General features: G+C 36.6%; 1 protein-coding gene across 1 annotated transcript in view; it reads left to right on the forward strand.

Annotated features, from left to right (window-relative positions):
* Nucleotides 1-21534, forward strand: part of NECAB1 (N-terminal EF-hand calcium binding protein 1) — a 234460-nt gene that overhangs the window by 88835 nt on the left and 124091 nt on the right. The window contains exon 4 of the mRNA XM_010968406.3: nt 16881-16906. Within this exon, the coding sequence (XP_010966708.1) occupies nt 16881-16906 (26 nt within the window). The remainder of the gene's footprint in view (nt 1-16880; nt 16907-21534) is intronic.

Below are 21534 nucleotides of genomic sequence, written 5' to 3' on the forward strand. Positions count from 1 at the left end.
AACAGGAGATCTTGGGTTTTGTTACTTTGTCTGTATCTCATTGGTGGAGATCAAGTCTCTTTGTTTCCACTGAGGTCATTAAATTCCCATTTGATTTTGAATTGTGTTTATTTCTTTACTTCCCCAGTACACAAGATCCAGTGTCCCTTTCGCTAAAATAAGTTATAATTAATGAATATACTTCTGTTGGTGGTGGTGGTGGCGGTGGCGATGGTGGTTTTATTGCTGGGGAAGGAGTGTTTTGAGAGAAATACATCAGTTAAAATGTCTCCCAGATACCGTACTTGCTACTCACTGTGGAGAAATAGCTGATTTCATCTTAAATGATTGTCTGTCAGGAAGAGTACAAGCTAACGTCTGCCAAACTTCTGTTTTTACAAAGCACTGTTCTAAACGTTTTATGCTTTTATCTCCTTTAAATTACCACCATTTATCAAGGCCCTGAAAAGTTCAGCGAGTTATCTAGGGTTACATAACTTGTTAAGGATGGATCAGGGAATCAAAGCAGAACTTTGTGACTTCACAGTTTAAATTTTCTCATTATAACATGTTTTCCCACTCATCCCTAACTTAACCATTTTAAACAGAGGAAATGATTGACTAATTTGCCTCAGCCATGCTCTTTCTTTCATAGCAAGTCACTGATATGTCTTAGAGTATTTTCCTAGCTTCTTTGGGGAGGGGATACAAGACTGAATTCATACTCTATTTTTAAAATTTCATCCTATAGAAAGATGTTAGGAAACTAGTATCGTTCACCCAAATGAAACGAAGATCACATTTTTTTTTCTAATGGTAAGCATGTATTTAATAATTATTTCTTTGTCATTCAAATTTGCAATAATTCTGAAATGAACATAGTTCCATTTGAAGCTGAGAAAACATAATTATACATGGATTATTACTGCACAAAAATATTCCCAGGGAATTCATCTTTCTTGAAGCCAAACTCCCACAGAAAAAGGCTTAAAACGAGGACTCTCAAGAGCTCACTATGAGGGCATGTGTTCTGTGAATACACCTGCTCATGTGCGTTTGTTGGTGTCATCAAGTCAAGGATGCTGTATCAGATAGATCATTACAATCTGTGTTACACCTGCACGGGCTTCTTTCACTTATTATTTCCATGAGAGCGTTCTCTGCTGTTTCTACCGCCACGCGCAGAAAGAGGGTATCTGATAAAGCTGAGCTGTGGCACAAAAACATGGAAACGGCTCCCTGGCAATAATGGCTGAAAGGATGTCACTGAGCGGTCGGTGAGAGTTTCCTGTGTTGTCTCCGAGAGGGCGAGGCACTTAGGCCTTGGTTAGGAAGTGCAGAGCGCAGAGTCTGTGCACTTGTGTGTTACCATTTAAGGTAACAGTAGCAGCTAATATTTATTGAGTGCTTACTCTTTGCCTGACCCTGTCCAATATTTCAAGACTTATCTTCTTTCATTATCAGATCAACCTGTAAGGCTAAATTTACTGTTCTTTTCACTGTACAATTGAGAAAATTGAGCCTCAGAGCAGCTGAGTAGCTTTGCTAAGATCCCACAGCTAGAAAGTGAGAGTTTGATTTGAACCTAATCAGTCTGACTCATAGAGTTACTGTTAGCCACCCACTGGTGGACCTCCGCCTCGCCTGCCTGTTAGAATTACCCAAGAGCTTTAAAAAAAAAAATTACTAGGCCAAGGCTGCAACCAAAACCAAATAAATAAGCACTCAGGGCAGGGCTTTGACATCAGTGCTGTTTACGCTTTCTAGGTGACGTGAATGAGCGGCCAAGGGTGAGGATCCCCGCACAGTGACGCTCTGCTGTTCTTGCTGTGTCCCCCCTCTGGGAGGACCTCTTTTTGAGGTGTTTACAGAACACAGAGAATGATACCAGGAAGTTGAGAAATTCATTACCCATGTGCTCAAGAATTTACTAATCTAGGAGGTTGATAATACATGTATTACGTTTACCCGCTAAGTAACATACAAGGCAGTACCAGGTTTGTTGATTTGGAGGAAAATACTAAGAACCTGGGATTTCAAGGATAGGCTCCAACGGTTCTCAGACTGCCAAACTAGTTTCTTATGTATATTTCCAGGTGGCTAAATAGTTGGAGATGGTTCTTGGCTTTAATCAGACATTCAGGTAATCAGTTCTATACAGTTAAGGATAAAGGAAATGCTGTCACATGGTGAATGACTATGAGCCCTACACCCCTTTGGTCTGCTGAGCATAATTATCTAAGTGTCTCTTGGAATGAGAGCTGCCCTTTTGGGGGATACTAGTTTTGTGTCAGGCAGTGGGCTAAAGGCATTGAATGTTAGGTTATTCAGTCTTCACAATCTATTGATAAAGGTTATTATTTTTAGCCCTAAATTATACCTGAGGGAACTCTAGCTTAGAAATGTAAGCAACAAACTTAGAGTTGATCACACATCTAGTATGTGCTGGGTCCAGCCACAAACTCACATCTCCTGATTCCCTGCCACTACAAGATACAGTACAGATTTGAACCCCGGTTTCAAACATGAAATCATACAATGAGACTGGGACGCCATCTGATAGTGGACTGGGGAGGGAATTGCCCCAGTTTAGGAGGAGCAATTAGAGGGGAGCACACTGATGTGGGACTTCTTTACATGTAAATTTACTTTCCAGTTGGTTTGGAGGTAGCCTGTCTCAACAGTTACATTCATTGAGAAGGGCCTCTATATAAATTATGGCACTTCTGTTTGGTAGGAAACTACATAACTATTAAAAAGAATGAGGCAATACTGTATATATATGGATAAGAAAGAGGTCCAGGATATGTTAAGTAAATCAGCAAAAAATAGACTAGCCTGTACAGTATGCTAATTTTTAATTTATAAAACAAAAAAAAATATATGCATGAATTTGTTAGTAAATATAAGAATATCCTTGGAAAGATCCATGTGAAACTGGGAATGATAGATGCCCCTGCTGGAAGTGAGCTGTGTGCCCAGGGGATGAGGTCGAAGGAAAACAGACTTTCACTGGCGGTGCTGTTTGTCCTTTTGAGTGTTACACCATGTACATGAAGTTATTACCTGCTCAATCTTTCTGCTTGATGACAAAGACAGAATTCTCAGAATTCTCAATGGCAACAGTGGTGTTTGAAATAAGCTTACAAAATTGAGTGTTGGAAATCTTAGCAAAATGAGATATTTTATTTGGCAAACCAATGAAACAGGTTCATGTACTGGTCCTGAGTGGGGATAAGCAGATCATTGAAGGCATGTATTGCTCAGCACATTTATGCAGACTTTTATGATTATTATTTAAATTTGTATGGTTTTTCTTTGAGGCAATTTTTTAAAAATGTAAGATCACTATCCAACCATATTTCTGAGTGGCTAAATTAATAAGTAGACTGGAAGGGCTCATATTGGAAATTGGAGATGTAAAATGTATGCAAAGTCCAAAATGTTTTTAGAAAGTATTTTTCTACTTTCCCTCCCCCAATTGACACACACAATTTGGAACATCAGATACTTGCTAATAGTACCTGAGAAACTTGGAACAGATGCTGTATATCTTGGCTCCACATGATGAACTCCCTTCTGTTTCACTTATAATTAACATTTTGTTTAATTTTTACATCTGCCCTTTCCAGTAACATAAATATATATACACTCCAATAAAGAATCATTTTCCCCTCATGTCCATATCAAGTGCTTGAATGAATTTTTGTTAAGAAAAAAAGGAAGAATTCATTTTTCGCTCATAAAGTGATCTTTCTCCACTGTATTGAACAATTTCCTGGAACATTTTTTCTTGCTTTTCTTATACTGTCTGTCTGAAGACAAAGACTGAATTCATGAAGGCAGAGATATTTGAGATCAGCCCTCAAGATTGAATTTTAGAAACACTAGTAGAAAGATCAAACATTTTATGAAGCATGTTTTACATTCAGGATTATACGTAACAATGCATTTCATTGCATAAAAAGAAAGGTGTAAGCTTGCTCCAAACCCATCATTTTTCCTCCTCTCTAACCTTTTTATTTCTGAAGTTTTCTTTTTCACCTTTTGAAAAAATTGAAACTATGCCAGTCATATCAAACTTTCTTAAATTTGGACAATTTTCTGAAGCTTTGGCTATATTTGCAAAAATGTATGTGCAAGTTTCCTAAGAAATACTTTATTTGATTTGAGAGAGAGTATTAAAGGCAGAGTACTGAGAGGGACAGACTGACTACTAAAATCACCTTGGCAACTTCCTTAAAGAGATTCCTAAGTCACACCTTGAATTTCTGAAGCATAGCTTTAAGGATTTGGCCTGGAAATCTGCATTAAAAAATTTCCCAAGAGATTCAGATGCTTAGCCAGATTTAGAAACCTCTAAACTAGAAAATGGACATGATTATGAGCCGATTGGATTTCTGCCTTTAAAAAAATTTAGGCTGGGAGAGAGAAATATGCCTTCTTGTCTTTGAGGTTACAGCTGTGCTTCAGACCCCTTCTTCCTGTCCCTGCTTGGCATCTCTCCACCTGTTGCTTCTTTTTCCTCTCAGTCTCTAGGTTCCAGTCTGCAAATACAACTTTCTACTTTTATTTGAATCTATCTCCCTACGTCTCAACAGCCTTGCCTTATTCTTCCTTTTATGCCCCATTTCTCCAAAAAGCCATGGCTTTGCTCTGCCTGGATTGGCTTAGCTCCAATTTCAGGGAAGAAGTGAAACTGTTGTTTCAAAAGTTGCCAAAGACACTTAAGTGTGAATTGCAGTGGTTCTTCTTCATACTTCATTGTGTCTTTTCTTCTGTGTAGTAAACTCCTGGAACTCTCCTCTCCGTGACTTCTGAGACATGAATCTCCCCTGGTCATTCTTCTCAGGCTACTTCCCAGCACCTCGTCATCCTCCACTGAGGATCTTTTGTTTGTTTTAATCAGCATAGTTCGTTTTCCCCAGTTTTGTTGAGAAGTAATCGACATATAACATTTTACTAGTTCAAGATGTATGACATAATGTTTTGATATATGTACGTATTGCCCGGTGACTACCATGATAAGGCTAGTTGACATGGTATCACCTCACATAGTTGCAATGTTTTTTTTTTTCTTATGATGATAGCTTTCGAATATGCAATACAGAATTGTTAACTATACTCACCATGCTATATGTTATATCCCCATAACATTTATCTTAATTGGAAATTTTTACCTTTCGACCCTCTTCACCCATTTCCCCCACCTCTCTGCCCACCTCTGACAACCACTGATCTGCTCTCTGTATATACGAACTCAGTTTTTTAAATTCGACATATAAGTGAGATCGTATAATACTTCTCTTTCTCCATCTGACATATTTCACTTAACATAGTGCCTTCAAGATCCATCCATGTTGCTGCAAATGGCAAGATTTTCTTCTTTTTATAGTTGAATAATATTCCATTATTATGTAATCTATGTATATATGTATATGATATATATACACATCACACTTTATTCATCCCTCTATTATGGATACTTAGGTTGTTTCCATATCTTGACTATTGTAAATAATGCTGAATTGAACAAGGGGGTGCAGATATTTTTTCAAGATAGTCATTTTATTTCCTTTGGATTTATACCCAGATGTAAAATCCCTGGATTGTATAGTAATTCTATTTTTAATTTTTTGAGGCACCTCCATACCGTTTTTCATAGTGGTTGCACCAATTTACATTCCCACCAACAGTGCACAATGATTCCCTTTTCTCCATATCTTCATCAACGCTTAACCTCTTGTCTTTTTGATGGTAGCCATTCTGATAGGTGTGAAGTGACATCTCATTGTGAGTTTGACTTGCATTTCCCTGATTAGTGAGGTTTAGCACCTTTCATGTATCTGTTGGCCATCTGTATGTCCTCTAGGAAAAAAATGTCTAAGTCCTCTGACCATTTTTAAAAGTTTGTTTGTTTTTTTTTTTTTTTGCTATTGACTTATAAGTTCCTCTTACACTTTGGATATTAACCCCTTATATATGTGATTATATGTTATATGTTATGATACATGATTTGCAGATATCTTCTCCCATTCGGTAGGTTGCCTTTTCATTTGTTAATGATTTCCTTTGTTGTGCAGAAGCCTTTTAGTTTGGTGTAGTTAATTTTTTTCTTTTGTTGCCTTTGCATTTGGTATCAAATTAAAAAAAATCATTGCCAAGACTAGTGTTAAAGAGTTTAACCGCCATGTTTTCTTCTGGGAGTCTTATGGTTTCAGGTTTATGTACAAGTCTTTAATCCTTTTTGAGCTGATTTTTGTGTGTGGTGGAAGACAGTGGTCCAGTTTTATTCTTTTGCATGTGGTTGTCCAGTGTTCCCAGCAACATTTACTGAAGAGACTGTTGTATATTCATGGTTCCTTTGTTGTAAATTAATTGACCATATGTGTGTGTGTTTATTTCTGGGTTCTCTGTTCTGTTTTGTTGATCTACATGTCTGTTTTTATGACAATACAACACTGTTTTGATTACTATAACTTTGTAATATAGTTTGAAACCACTAAATGGCACTGAATGATCTGTTCTTTCTCAGATTGTTTTAGTTTTGGGAGGTCTTTTATGATTCCATACAAACTTTGAAATTGTTTGTTCTGTTTCTGTGAAAAATGCCATTGGAATTCCAATAAGGATTGCATTGAATCTGTAAATGGCTTTGGTTAGTAAATAGCTAAAGAAGGGAATATTTGAGCTGACAAATACTTCAGTACTTCACACAGTCTTTTATTCTGGAACCAGTAGAGTTAATGCCATGCAAATTACTCTGAACTACTATATTTTATGATATATTCCAAGTAATTTAATTTTCAGTCATGTTTTGGGGCTGTTTTTCCTTTGAAATATGAAACACATCTTCTTATGAATCTGTGAAATATTCTGAGGAAAACAAATTAAAAAACAAAGTGATCATTAATGTCCTTTTCAAGTCAGAAGTTCTATAAATAAACAGTAATGTTAGGAAATACATATCTTAATGACCAAAATGTTTGAAATAGTAATATTAAAAATCTAAGCTATTCTGAATTCTGAATCCAGTAAGGTTCTAAGTTTTGTTGGTTTTACCTCAAAATTCTTCACATCTGTATACGCTTTTTGCCCCTCTCCCCATCCCAGCTTAGAACCCTTAGACCTCTGAATTATTCTTGATCAAGCTCTTGTGCTAGATAATGCTTTCTAGCTTGGAATCCCATTATAATTAAAAAGATTTATTTGTTTATAAATTACATATATGCACCATTGTATTAATATTAATGTTATAAAATTAAACAAAAAGAAATGAAAATGTAATATTAGATATAAATACAGAGAGTGATTAGGATGGCAGCGTAGGATGGCCCTGAGTTTACCTCTTTCCATGGGCACAAAATTTATAACTATTTACAGATCAACTCTCGATGAGAAAGACTGAAATCTAGCAGAAAAGATCTTATACAGCTAAAGATATTAAAAAGGAAGCACAATGAGACATGTAGGAGAACAGAGACCTGGTATACTCAAGTCTTATACCCTTGGGGTAGGTGACCCACAAATAGAATAATTACAATTGCAGAAGTTCTCCTTAAGGAGCACAGGGGATCAAGTCTCACAATGAGATCCTCAGATGGGTCCTGTACCAGAAAGATGAGCCCCTAGAATATTTGGCTTTGAAAACCAGTGGGGCTTATTTTCAGGAGAACCAGAGGGCTGTCGAAATAAAATGCCACTATTAAATGAGGCACACAAAATCTCACATGTTCCAGAACCCAGAGAAGAAGCAGAAATTTGGAAAAAGACTGGGTCAGGTCCACTTGCTGATTTTGGAGAGCCTCCCAGAGAAGTAGGAATCAATTGGAGCTCATTCAGGGAACATAAAAACTAGCCACATCCATGTTTTGGAGGTCATTCTACCACAAGGACACTGGTGATGGCAAGCATCATTTTGGAATCCTCTGTCTTGCTTATTAGAACTAGGACTTGACCCTGTGGGCACCAGTGCTGGGAGACCTCAAGAAAAGCAGCTAGTCAGGTGGAGAAACAGCCCCACCTACCAGCAGGTTCCTTAGGAACCCCTGAGCCCACAGCTGACTCGGGACCCAGCCCTGTCCATCAGAGGGCCCAGGATCCATTCCCATCCACAGCTGGGCTGACACACCAACTCCAGGACCACAGGACCCTGCAGCCAGAAACTCTGGGACCTGGATCAACCCACCAGTGAACTAGCATTAGCCCTGGGACCCAGCTCACACATTAGTGGGTAGGCACCAGCCTCAGATCCCTTGGGGCTGAGCCCCAACCACCATAGGCGTACAACAACCCCAAGAACACTGCAGCCCAAGCTGACTGCTCTGTCAGGACCCAGTCCACCCTAAGCAGGCCAGCACCAGCAATGAGGCAACTGAGCCCCACTCCAAAAAGTACCACACCAAGATACACTGTAATTAAAATGGCAAAAATTAAAAGTAAAGAGACAGTATTAAAAGCAGCAAGGGAAAAGCAAAAAGTTATGTGCAAGCAAACTTCTGTAAGTCTATCAGCTCACTTTTGAGCAGAAACACTGCAGGCCAGAAGGGAGTGGCATGATAAAATGCTGAGAGGGAAAAACATACAACAAGAATACTCTGTCCAAACACTTATCCAGATTTGATGGAGAGATCAAAAGTTTTACAGACAAGCAAAAGCAAAAAGAGTTCAGCACCACCAAAACAGTTTTACAAGAAATGTTAAAGGAACTTCTTTAAGTAAAAAAGAAAAGGCTGCAGCTAGGAATATTAAAAGTACAAAAGGAAAAATCTCATTGTAAAGGTAAATATACAATAAAGGTAATAAATCAACCAGATATAAGCTAGTAGGAACGTTAAAAGACAAAAGTAGTAAAATCATCTATATCCACAATAAATAATTAACGGACTCACAGGAGAAAAAGATGTAAAATATGATGTCAAAAAGTAAATGTGGCAGGAGGGCAGGAAAAATGCATGGTTGTTAAAATGTGTTTGAAATTAAGAGGTCAGCATTTAAAAAATAATTATATATATAGTGTATATATACCCCCTATATATATGTGTGTATGTATATATTTCCTCCAAGAAGGAGAGAGAGAGGACACAAATACACAAAATAAATGAAAATGGAGAGATTAGAACCAACACCACAGAAATACAAAAAATCATAAGAGAATACTATGAACAACTATATGCCAATAAATTGGACAACTTAGAAGAAATGGACAAGTTTCTAGAAACTTACAGTCCACCAAAACTGAATCAAGAAGGAATAGATCACTTGAACAGACCAATCACTAGAAGTGAAATAGAATCAGCAAAACAAAACAAAACAAAACAAAAACTCCCTGCAAACAAAAGTCTAGGACCTGATGGCTTCACTGGGGAATTCTAGCAAATATACAGAGAAGAACTCATACCAGTCCTTCTCAAACTCTTCCAAAGATTGAAGGGGAAGAAACACTCCCAAACTCATTCTGTAAAGCCACCATATTACCCTGATCCAAAGTCAGACAAAGACACTACCAAAAAAGAAAGCTATAGGCCAATATCATTGATGAACATAGATGCAAAAATCCTCAACAAAATATTAGCAAATAGAATCCAAAACACATAAAAAAAGATCGTACACCATAATTGAGTTGGATTCATCTCAGGAACACACAGATGGCTCAACACAAGCAAATCAATCAACGTGATACACCGCATCAAAAAGAGAAAGGACAAAAATCATATGATCATTTCAATAGATGCAGAAAAAGCATTTGATAAAATTCAACACCCGTTATGATAAAAATTCTTACCAAAGTGGGTACGGAGGGAACATATCTCAACACAATAAAAACTATTTACGACAAGCTTTCAGCTAGCATAATACTCAATGGTGAAAAGCTGAAAACCTTCCCCCTAAAATCTGGAACAAGACAAGGATGCCCACTCTCACCACTCCTATTCAATATAGTATTGGAACTCCTAGCCATAGCAATTAGACAGGAAAAAGAAATAAAACGGATTCAAATTGGAAAAGAAGTAAAATTGCCATTATATGCAGATGTCATGATACTATATGCAGAAAATCCTAAAGGCTCCACACAAAAACTACTAGAACTAATAAAAGAATTTGGCAAGGTTACAGGATACAAGAATAACCTACAGAAATCAGTCGCATTTCTTAACATTAACAATGAAATACCAGAAAAAGAGAGTAAAGAAACAATCCCTTTTAAAATTGCATAAAAAAAAACCAACTTAGAAATAAATCTGACCAAGGAAGTGAAAGACTTATACATGGAGAACTACAAAACACTGATTAAGGTAATTAAAGATAACTTAAATAAATGGAAATATATCCCATATTCTTGGATTGGAAGAATTAATATTGTTAAAATGGCCATACCACCCAAAGCAATCTACAGATTTAATGCAATCCCTATCAAATTACCCAGGACATTTTTCACAGAACTAGAACAAATAATCCTAAAATTTATATGGAATCACAAAGACCCAGAATTGCCAAAGTGTTACTGAAGAAAAAGAAAGAGTCTGGAGGAATAACCTTCCCAGACTTTGGACAATACTGCAGAGCTACAGTAATCAAAACAGCATGGTATTGTTACAAAAACAGACATATGAATCAACGGAACAGAATAGAGAGCCCAGAAATAAACCCACGAACTTTTGGTCAATTAATCTTTGATGAAAGAGGCAAGAATATACAATGGAATAAAGACAGTCTCTTTAGCAAGTGGTGATGGGAAACCTGGACAGCTGCGTGTAAATCAAAGAAGTTAGAACACTCCCCTCACACCATTCACAAAAATAAACTCAAAATGGCTTAAAGACTTAAACATAAGACAAGACACTATAAACCTCTTAGAAGAAAACAGGCAAAATATTATCCAACATAAATCTCAAAAATGTTCTCCTAATGCAGTCTACCCAAGCAATAGACATAAAAGCAAAAATAAACAAATGGGACCTAATTAAACTTACAAGCTTTTGCACAGCAAAGGAAACCATAAGCAAAACAAAAGGATAACCTACAGAATGGGAGGAAATATTTGCAAATGATGAGACTGATAAGGTCTTTATCACCAGAATATATAAAGAGCTCGTGCAACTTAATAAGTAAAAAACAAACTACCTGATCCAAAAATGAACAGAAGACATAAACAAGTAATTCTCCAGTGAAGACATATAAATGACCAATAGGCACATGAAAAAATGCTCAATATCACTAATTATCAGAGAAATGCAAATCAAAACTACCATGAGGTATCACCTCACACCAGTCAGAATGGCCATCATTCAAAAGTCCACAAATGATAAATGCTGGAGACGCTGTAGAGAAAAGGGAACCCTCCTTCACTGTTGGTGGGAATGCAGTTTGGTGCAGCCATTATGGAAAACAGTATGGAGATTCCTCAAAAGACTAAAAATAGACTTACATATGACCCAGGAATCCTGCTCCTGGGCATATAACTAGAGGGAACCTTAATTCAAAAAGACACCTGCATCCCAGTGTTCACTGAAGCAGTATTTACAATAGCCAAGACATGGAAACAACCTAAATGTCCATCAACAGATGACTGGATAAAGAAGCTGTGGTATATTTATACAATGGAATACTACTCAGCCATAAAAATGACAACATAATACCATTTGCATCAACATGGATGTCCCTGGAGAATGTCATTCTAAGTGAAGTAAGCCAAAGAAGAAAGAAAAATACCATAGGATATCACTTATATGCAGAATCTGGAAAACAAAAAAGACAAATGAATTAATTTACAAAACAGAAACAAACTTAGACTCACAGACATAGAAAACAAACTTATGGTTACTAAGGGGGGAAGGGGTGGGAAAGGGTAAATAGGGAGTTTGAGATTTGCAGATAATAACTTACATATATGTATATTTATATAAAATAGATAAACAACAAGTTTATAATGTATAGCACAGGGAACCATATTCAATATCTTCTAGTAACTTTTGGTGAAAAAGAATAGGAAAATGAACATATGTATGTTCCTATATGACTGAAGTATTGTGCTATACACCAGAAGTTGACCCAACATTATAAATTGACTATACTTCAATAAAAATATATTAAATAAAAAAGTAATAAAATAAAACAGTGATTGTATCAAATGACAGGAGGGACATTATATAATGATCGAGTGAACAATCAAAGAAGAAGATATAACAATTGTAAATATATATGCTCTCAACATAGGAGCACCTATTTGCCTAGAAAAGATTATCCAACATACAGAGAGAAATTGTCATTAATAAAATGATAGTACATTCTTAATACCCCACTTAGGACAATGGACAGATCACCCAGACAGCAAATCAATAAGGAAACACTGGCTTTAAATGACACTTGAGTCCAAATGTTATGTATATAACATTTCATCCCCAAGTGGCAGAATACACTTTCTTTTCAAAGTGCATATGGAACATTCTCACGTGCTTGTTCACAAAACAAGTCTCAAGACATTTAATAAAACTGAAGTCATATCAAGCATCTTTTTTGACCACAATGCTATGAGGGTAGAAATCAACTAAAAGAGTAAAACTGCAAAAAACACAAACACATAGAGGTTGAACAGTATGCTACTAAATTTAACCACTAAAGAAATCAAAGAAGAAAGAAAAAATACCTGAAGACAAATGAATATGAAAATACTATAATCCAAAACCTACAAGATGCTGCATAAGCAGTTCTAAGAAGGAATTTTACAGTGACACAGCTATCTTGGGCAACAAGAAAAATACAAATCAACAACCTAATCTTAAACCTAAAGGAACTAGGAAAAGAAGAGCAAACAAAACCCGAAGTTAGTAGAAGGAAACAAATCATAAATATCAGACCAGAAAGAAATGAAAAAGAGACTAAAAATAAATTAAAGAGATTGCTACCAACAATTGCTAAAAAGTGGACAATCTTGAAGAAACCACAAACTGCTAGAAATGTACAACTTCTCAAGAGTGAACCAGGAAGAAATAGACAATGTAAGCAGAGAAATTACTTCTAAAGAAATTGAATCTAATAAAGAAAATTCCCAACAAACAAAAGTTCAGGCTTTACAGATGAATTCTGCCAAACATTTAGAGAAGAGTGAATACTTAGCCATCTCAGAGGCTGGGATCATTTCCAGACTCATTCTCTGAGACCAGCATCACTCTGATACCAAAACCCAGAAAGATAATCACACACAAAAAACGAAAATTGCAGGCCAGTATCAGTGATAAAAATAGATGCAAAAATCCTCCACAGAATTTCAGCTCCTGAATTCAATAATACATTTAAAGGTTCACATACCATGATCAAGTGAGACTTATCCCATGGATAAAAGGATGGTTCAATATCCATAAATCAGTCCATGTGCTACACTACATTAACAAATTGAAGAACAAATATCATATGATCATCTTCATAGATGCATAAAAACCTTCTGAAAAGTTCCATTTCCATTCATGATAAAAACTCTCAGCAAAGGGGTATAGAAAATATATGCCTCAACGTAATAAAGGGCTGCATATGACAAGCCCACAAGTGACATCATACTCAGTGGTGAAAAGCTGAAAGCATTTCCTGTAAGCTGAAGAACAAGACAAGGTTGTCCACTCTTGCCACTTGTATTTAACATAATTTTGGAAGTCCTAGACATAGCAATCTCACAAGGAAAAAGAAATGAAGGAATCCAAACTGGAGGTGAAGAAGTTAAAAGGTTACTGTTTGCAAATGATGATACTATACATAGAAAATCTTAAACATGCTACTAGAAACTACTAGAACTCATCAATGAATTTGGTAAAGTTGTAAAATACAAAATTAATATATGGAAATCTCTTTTTTCCAAAGAAGACACACAGATGGCCAACATGCTTATGAAAAATGTTCAACGTCATATCATCAGGGAAATGCAAATCACAACCACAATGAAATATCACCTCACACCTATCAAAATGATTACTATCAAAAATATATATTTCACACACACACACACACACACACACACACATATGTGAGTATTACTCAGCCATGAAAACAGAATGAAATCTTGCCATTTGCAACAACATGGATGGACCTAGAGAGTATTATCCTAAGTGAAGTAACCAGACAGAGGAAGACAAATATTGTATGGTTTCACTGATGTGTGGAATCTAAGAAACAAAACAAATGAACAAACATAATAAAACAGAGTTATGGAAATGGAGAACAAACAGATGGTTGCCAGAGGGGAGGGAGTCGGGGGAGGAGAGAAATAGATGAGGGAATTTAAGAGGTACAGACTTCCAGTTGCAAAATTAATGTGTCATGGGTATGAAAGGTATAGTGTGGGGTAAATAGTCATTAAATATGTAATATCTTTGTATTGTGTCAGATCTTAACTGGATTATGGTGGTGATCATTTCAAAATTTACAGAAATATCAAATTACTGTGTTATGTAACAGGAGCTAACATAGGTTTGTAGGTCAGTTATGATCCCCAAACAAAAAAGAGATCAATTTTGTGATTACCAGACATGGGGTGGTGGGGGAGAGGGAATTGGAAGAAGGCAGTCAAAAGGTACAAACTTTCAGTTATAAGGTATGAAAGTACTAGGGATGTGATGTACAACAGAATGTAATATAATTAACACTGCATATGTTATATATGAAAGTTGTTAAGAGAGTAAATTCTAAGAGTTCTCATCGTAAGAAAAAGAAATTTCTTTAATCTTGTATCAATGAGATGATGGGTATTCCCTAAACATAGTGTGATAATCATGTCTTGATGTATGTAAGTGAGATCGCGCTGTGCACCTTAAACTTACACGGTGCTGCATGTCAATTAAGGCTCAATAATGCTGAAAGGAAAATAAATTTTAAAAAATACATTTTTTTCCAGAAAAGTAAAATATAAAAAAGCATTTCTTCTTGCCCCCCAGTGGGTGTCCTTGCACACTCCTTCAGTTGATATGCTCCATTCTTGTCCAGACTGTAGTGGTAACTTCTAAACTGGTCTCACGACTTCCAAACTTGTCCTTTTTTCTTTTTTTTTCACTCTGTTTCTGTCACATCTTAACCCATGTGTCAGTGACCCTTTAAAAGTGTAAATCTAATCATATCACTCACCTTTCAACTCTTCTTTGATTCTAAATTGACAAAAAGATAAAGTAGAAATTTCTTAGACGATCGCATGAGGCTTTGCATTTTTCAGACTGATTTCCTCATAATGACCTATGTTCTAGCCATGGGAACTACTCAGTTTTCTGAGTAGTTTAGTAACAGAAATTTAGTAAAGTATTCTTCACACTTTAAATTTTTATTGCAAATAGTGTTTCTCTAACTGGAATTGTCTTCCTTTGTTGGCCATTTTTTACTCATATTTAACCTTTGAGGTAGTCCCCAAATTCTGTCCTCTGTTACATAGCCCCTGATCATTTTTGCCAGTTAACCATTTCCCCCCTTACTGATCATTTTGAAATGTATAGAAATATAAAATTTCAATATTTTGCATTTCATGGATTTATTGCAGGAGTCTACCTCTAAATTGAGCTGCTAGAAACTAGTGATCTGACATGTTGTTCTCAGTATCTATGGCAACCAAATTATCTGTGGTGGTTAGAACAATGCCTGGAACATAACAGTATAAGTTTGTGCAATAAATAAATGAATGGGCCCATACCAAAACCATTACAGAAAATGCTACATATTCTATCTGATGGCAAATACTACTTTACAAAAAATTTTACTGTAGTATAGAGAGATCGTTTACCCAAGATCAAATATTCAGCATCTTGGGATAAAATCCTGAATTTAATATTACATAAGAAATTTGGTGATGGAATTGGTAAAAAGACCTGGTGTTTGAAATGCTTACACCAGTGTCCCTCCTGTGTATCAACCCTGATTGCTACTTAAAGGAGGACTGAATTATGAAGTTTATTTACACTGAGTTTTGACATATACCATCTGTATGTAGCCAAATGATGTTTGCAGTTGATTTTCAGTAGTGTTCATCATATTCAAGAAAGAGGTTTACTTGTATTCCTGTTTCATTTAAACTTGTAAAAATAAGAATGCATGTTGAGTTTTTATTAAATTCTCATTTAATGTTTGTTAATATGATGGTTTTTTTTCCTTTACTATGATGTAGTGTTATATTGATTTATTTCCTGATATTGGACCATCCTTGAATTCCTGTACCATATTTTCCTTGGTCAAGGCATTATTTTTCTGATAGTAATGTTTTATATATCTGCAGACAGTTCACCTGGCTCTTTTGCAGTTATCTTCGTAAGAGTAATGGATTTCTGTTGTTTACATGAAAATATTAAGCAATGTAATTCTTCATTATGTTTTAGAAAACATTGGAAATACGCACTGAATCAAACTTAATCCAAAAGTTGAATTTAGATATGAAAGTTCTAACAGTTCAAACAAGTCAGGAATATGATGGCTAACATTTATAAGTGCTAAATTGTGCTAGTTTCTTTTTTAACTGCTTTATATTTATTAACCCATTTAAATCCTGTGACATTCCTGTGAAACACAAATTATTATCCCCATTTTGGGACTGGGTAACTGAGACACATAGATGCAAAGTGCTGAGGGCCACATAGATGGGAAATGGTAGAGTAAGGATTTGAACTCAAGCGTTCTGGCTCTACATTCTTTAAAATTATGCAGTATTCCCCTAGCATGACACTGGGAGAAACACAAATTCCAAGAATTATTTGTTCAAAGACAAAATCTGACAATCATTGTTAATATGTGACTGACTAAACAATGTAGAATTTATAAGAGAAATACCATAGCTATATATCATCTATTAATATAACAATGTAGATTGGGGAATAACTGTATTTAACTATTTAAAAACCTAAATATTATCAAAGTAATACTCCTTTTTTTTTATCTTTCAGCAATCTTGATACAGAAGAACTATGTGGTAAGTTTCTTTAAGGCTTATCAAACCCGTCACTTTAGAATAAAAAAGAACACTGTCTTATATACTTCTGCATACCCTGAAATTTATGTCATAGACTAAGAGTTCTGGAATAAAGTAAAAGATATGAGATCTGGAGGAATTTATCTTTATCCATGGGTTTGCCCAAGCATATATTTCACTGAGGAAAGAGTTGGGCCTTACTAATTTATTCAAAAGAGGATAATTGTTACTGCAATTAGTGTATTCAGTTTCACAAGAACAAATCTCCACCAGCTTGAATATATTTTTAAATTGGTGCTTAATACAACTTCATTATTCCCTTCAAATACATTGTGCGGAGCCTTTTGTTATGGTTTTACAAAGATGACCCCTTGACATGTAAAAACAACTTTGTCCCATACCTTCTTAAACCATTCTGGAATGTCACTTGCAAAACAAGTGATTCGATAGGAAGAGATGTCTTAACAAATTCCTGATTTAATGGCCTCTTTATTTACTTGCTTCATTTTTTATGGGTGGAAACAAAAGTCATAGGCTAGAAATATAAAAAGGCAAATATTTTTGAGATTTATTCTTTGTTATGTAAAATTTGTTTTCTGTAATAATAGAATTAGATTAGGAAACTTCTCTATACTTACTAAGAAAGCTTTGACTAGAATTTCCCCCCATAGTTTTAGTTAGGGAACTAGATAGGGGGTTTTAATTCATTTGTCCAGTAATTACTCCCAGTGTGTGTTCTAATCCTCCCCCTTCTGTTTTAGGATATGCATTTTAACTTCTAGGGTGGTTTCATTTCTTATTATTTTGTGAATATAAAGTAAATATATTCTAATCAAAATGGATTCTAATCAAAATCAAAAGCTTCAGTTCTAACAAGTAAAATGTGTCTACTCACATCCAGTGCCAATCCCCCCTTGTGCCTGGTGAGACAGGGCAGTGTTTGATCGGCATAGAAAATGGATTTCATGTGCTGTTTCATAGATGTCAATTAAAAAGGTCCAGGTTCCTAAAACTTTCATTCTGTTGTTTTTACTTAGTTGACCAAATTATGGAATTATAGAATTCACAATCTATTAAAATAAAATATAGATATTTATTATTTTAGTTTTGAAAGTAATATTTAGCTATTTTTAAAAATTTAGCATCGCAGAATTATGTAAGTGTGTAAGAGTCAAAGTAAGTGTATAACTGATGTAAGTGTATAAGTGTCAAAGTCTCTGTCACGCACCTCTTTTTCCCGATAGTGATCTCCACTGCTAACCGCTTAGAGTGTATCGTTCCAGACATTTTTATGCATATATTGACATTGATATATGTGTGTATATATTTTTTCCAACAGTGAAATCTTACTATGTGATCAGTACAGGTGCACACTTTTCTACCTCATTTGATTAAAAAGGCTGCATAGCGCCCCATTTACCTTAACTTTTTCTACCCAGCCCTTTTAGTGGGTTTTCTGGTTGTTTCCAGTTGCCCACTGGGACAACAGCCCTGAAGTAAATGTCCGCGTGTATTCTCTTTCCACTCTTGTACAGGTAGTTGTGTATGTAGTTACTCAGTCAGAAGTTCTTCCAATGTGCATGCCCACCAGTAGTGTACAGACAAGTCAACATTCCCTTTCATAAATAGCTTTTAGGCCATAACTTACTCCTATCAGTCGATGCATACCTTGATTTTAATTAGGTAATTGTGTCTGAACTCTAGCATGAGTCTCTGATTTTCTGTTTGTGCCATCTTTTATCTGTGATCTAAAATCTACTGGGAGCAAAATTATTACTTTCCTGATCTTACCCAGCTTCTGACTGTCTTTAAACTCTTATTCGTATTTACTGAACTATTTTGCAAATCTTGAGCTTGGGAGCTGAGTATTTTGAGATATTTATAGATGGGTGATGAATAATTGCAAAGAACGTTCAAGTAGCTAGAGTGCTTGATCTGAAAGCATATCTATTAGAAAGCCTCATGAGCAAGGTTGAATACATTCGATGGTCTTAAGTTTTCATCTAGTTAGTTTTTGCCTAACAAGTATTAAATTATTTTAAAAGTTATATGAAGTCTATAAATAAGATCTGTAAAACTGAGGGTACAGGAAACTCCCATAAAAACTACAGAAGCCTCATATGGCATGTTCATTTAAGTAGCTATGCCCAAGGCCCCCTAGTCAGACTGTAGAGAAGCTTGCATTGCCAGAGCCTGGGCAGTGCTGAAGGTCCTGCCAGCTGTCTGGGTGCTAGAAAAACAAGTAGTCTCTACTTCAGGCTGTTAGAACTGTGGCTATTTGGCACATTTATAAAATCACCAAAACCAGTTGTAGAACAGTTTGAGTGACATTGATCTCTATTCTTTCAAAATAACTCAGTCTTAGATTTCCACCTCATGCCTTTGTTCAGAGTCATCTCTGACCCCTTTCTCTGTCTTTCTCTTTCTCTCTCTGCCATCTCAGTTATTTTCTCTCCTGCCTGGTGTTACTGCTTGGGAAATTACTGCAAGGTGCACACTGTGAGTCTTGTCTAAACTCATGAACATGACTTGTGAGATCAGTTCCCAGTGTGGCCTTTGTGGCAGCTGTAAGTTCTCTGGTTCTGACTTGGAATTCCTGGGTCACACCTGAAAACTCAACAATTTGGACGATTGAGATGCAGGATAGAAAAATCTCTGTAATTCGGTGATGTGACACCACTAATGAAGTACAGTAGGCGCGGGAGGAACTAACCTTTGGTTAGCATTTTAATAGAGACGATGTTGCATTAATATCCATGAGGAGATAATCTGCTTTCTGACAGGTAATTTATGAAATACATTTGTTTATAACTCTTGCTCTATTCTTTCATCATACTCATTGTCCAGATTTACTTTTCAAAAATTCTTCAGTTAAGGAGAATTTGTTTTTACACATTTCCATATGTGCTATAAATTCTGTTTTGCTCTTGCCCGTGGAACCCTACTGGTTTGCAAATTGGCCATTGTATACAGAGGGCACAGGGAGACCGAAGAAAGAGGCAGACCACTCCAAGTTGGTAGGTGCCAGGTTTAATAGACACAGGAAGTTACATACAAGGCTTGTCTTGGGCAGCTGCAAAAGAAATAGATCTCTGCACCCTCCCGCCAGAATCTTAAAAGTTTATAAAGAAGCCTTAACTAGATTTAGTCATGTACACCATCCAAACTGCTTTCTCAAGGATGTGTCCTTGAAAATGACTCCCACTGTGGGAGTGATGGGGAACACATGCATTCCAAGGACAGGAGAAGGAATGAGGATCTTCCAATTGCCCAGGTATTAGCTTACAGGTCAACCAGTAGTCACGTCCTCTACATGACCTTCTCCACACTGACGTACATCTTTCAATAAAAGTAAGTCTTTTCTCCTAGAAGTTCTCCTAGTTACAAAAGACAAGAGTTTGAAGGGTAAATATTTGTTCTGAATCTTTCTTTCCCTGATGCCAAACACATTTGCCCAGCTCACTTCGGTACCATTTTAAAAATAAGGAACATGAGTCATAATAACAGGAATAAAACATTAGTCAAAACTCAGCCGCTCCCAAAGCCATCACTGGCTTTCCTTCCCTGCTTGCCATATCTCGGTGTATGCAGATATACTGCTGAAACTTCAGGGTCCTCCCCACTTCCGCCTCAAGCTTTGGTATGACCTGTGGTCCTTGTTCTGTGACTCAATTGCTCCTGGAAGTTGATACTAGCTACTCTCGTCTCTCCTTTTGATGGTTACACCAACACTCCCCAAACCTTCCTCAGTGTATCCAGGTAACTATTTTAATAGGAAAAATTTGAGGTTGTCATTCTTCTTTTCAGAGTTGTTCCATGGCTTCCCATCGCCCATAGAGGTTCTCAAATTTAATCTGCCTCATAATCTCTAGTGAGCCTGTAAAACATGATGAAGCTTGGGCCTCAACACAAAGATTCCAATTTAATAGATGAGACCTTGTCAAAATACTCATTTCTGACAAGTACTCTAGAGCAGTGCTTCTCAAACTTAACACGTGCCTACAGCTCACCTGGGGGCTTGTTAAAATGCAGATTCTGCCTCAGGAGGATGAGGTCGGCTTGAGGTGCTGCATTCTAACAAGTTCACAGGTGTTGCTGATGCTGCTGGTCCACAGGCCACAGTTTGAGCAGTGAGGCTGCGGGGAATTCTCTAGAGGATCCGATGCCGATGGTCAAAAACACCGACCTAGACTGAAGGATAAAGTTTAGAGCACCTAGCAGGGAACATTTCCAGCACATTCAGCCTCCTGTCTCATCACTGGTGTGCAGCATTCTGCTTCTTTGCTGTCTCTTATCTTTATATATCTCCCAGGTCTATCCTTTATGTTCCAGCAATGCTAAACTACCCACACTCCTGCAGACGTGACTTCCATGCCTTTGTTTACCCTCCCTCTGATTGTCCAGCGGACTCCTGTTTACTGTTAATGCAGGCCTCATTGGTGTCTCCTCCATGAAGCGCTCTCTGACTCCCGCCGGGTGGGTGTGGGCAGTCTTTGCCCTGTACTGAGATTGCACCTTGTACCCGGCTCTCGAGCCATTGTCTTGGACAACGATCATGTGTATAGCAGTTGTTTTTTTTTCTTTCTTGAATGTTTATTTCCTCTACTTGATTGTAGGCTCCTTAAAAT

The sequence above is a fragment of the Camelus bactrianus genome, chromosome 25, assembly GCF_048773025.1.
Source record: "Camelus bactrianus isolate YW-2024 breed Bactrian camel chromosome 25, ASM4877302v1, whole genome shotgun sequence".
Taxonomy (NCBI): Eukaryota; Metazoa; Chordata; class Mammalia; order Artiodactyla; family Camelidae; genus Camelus; species Camelus bactrianus.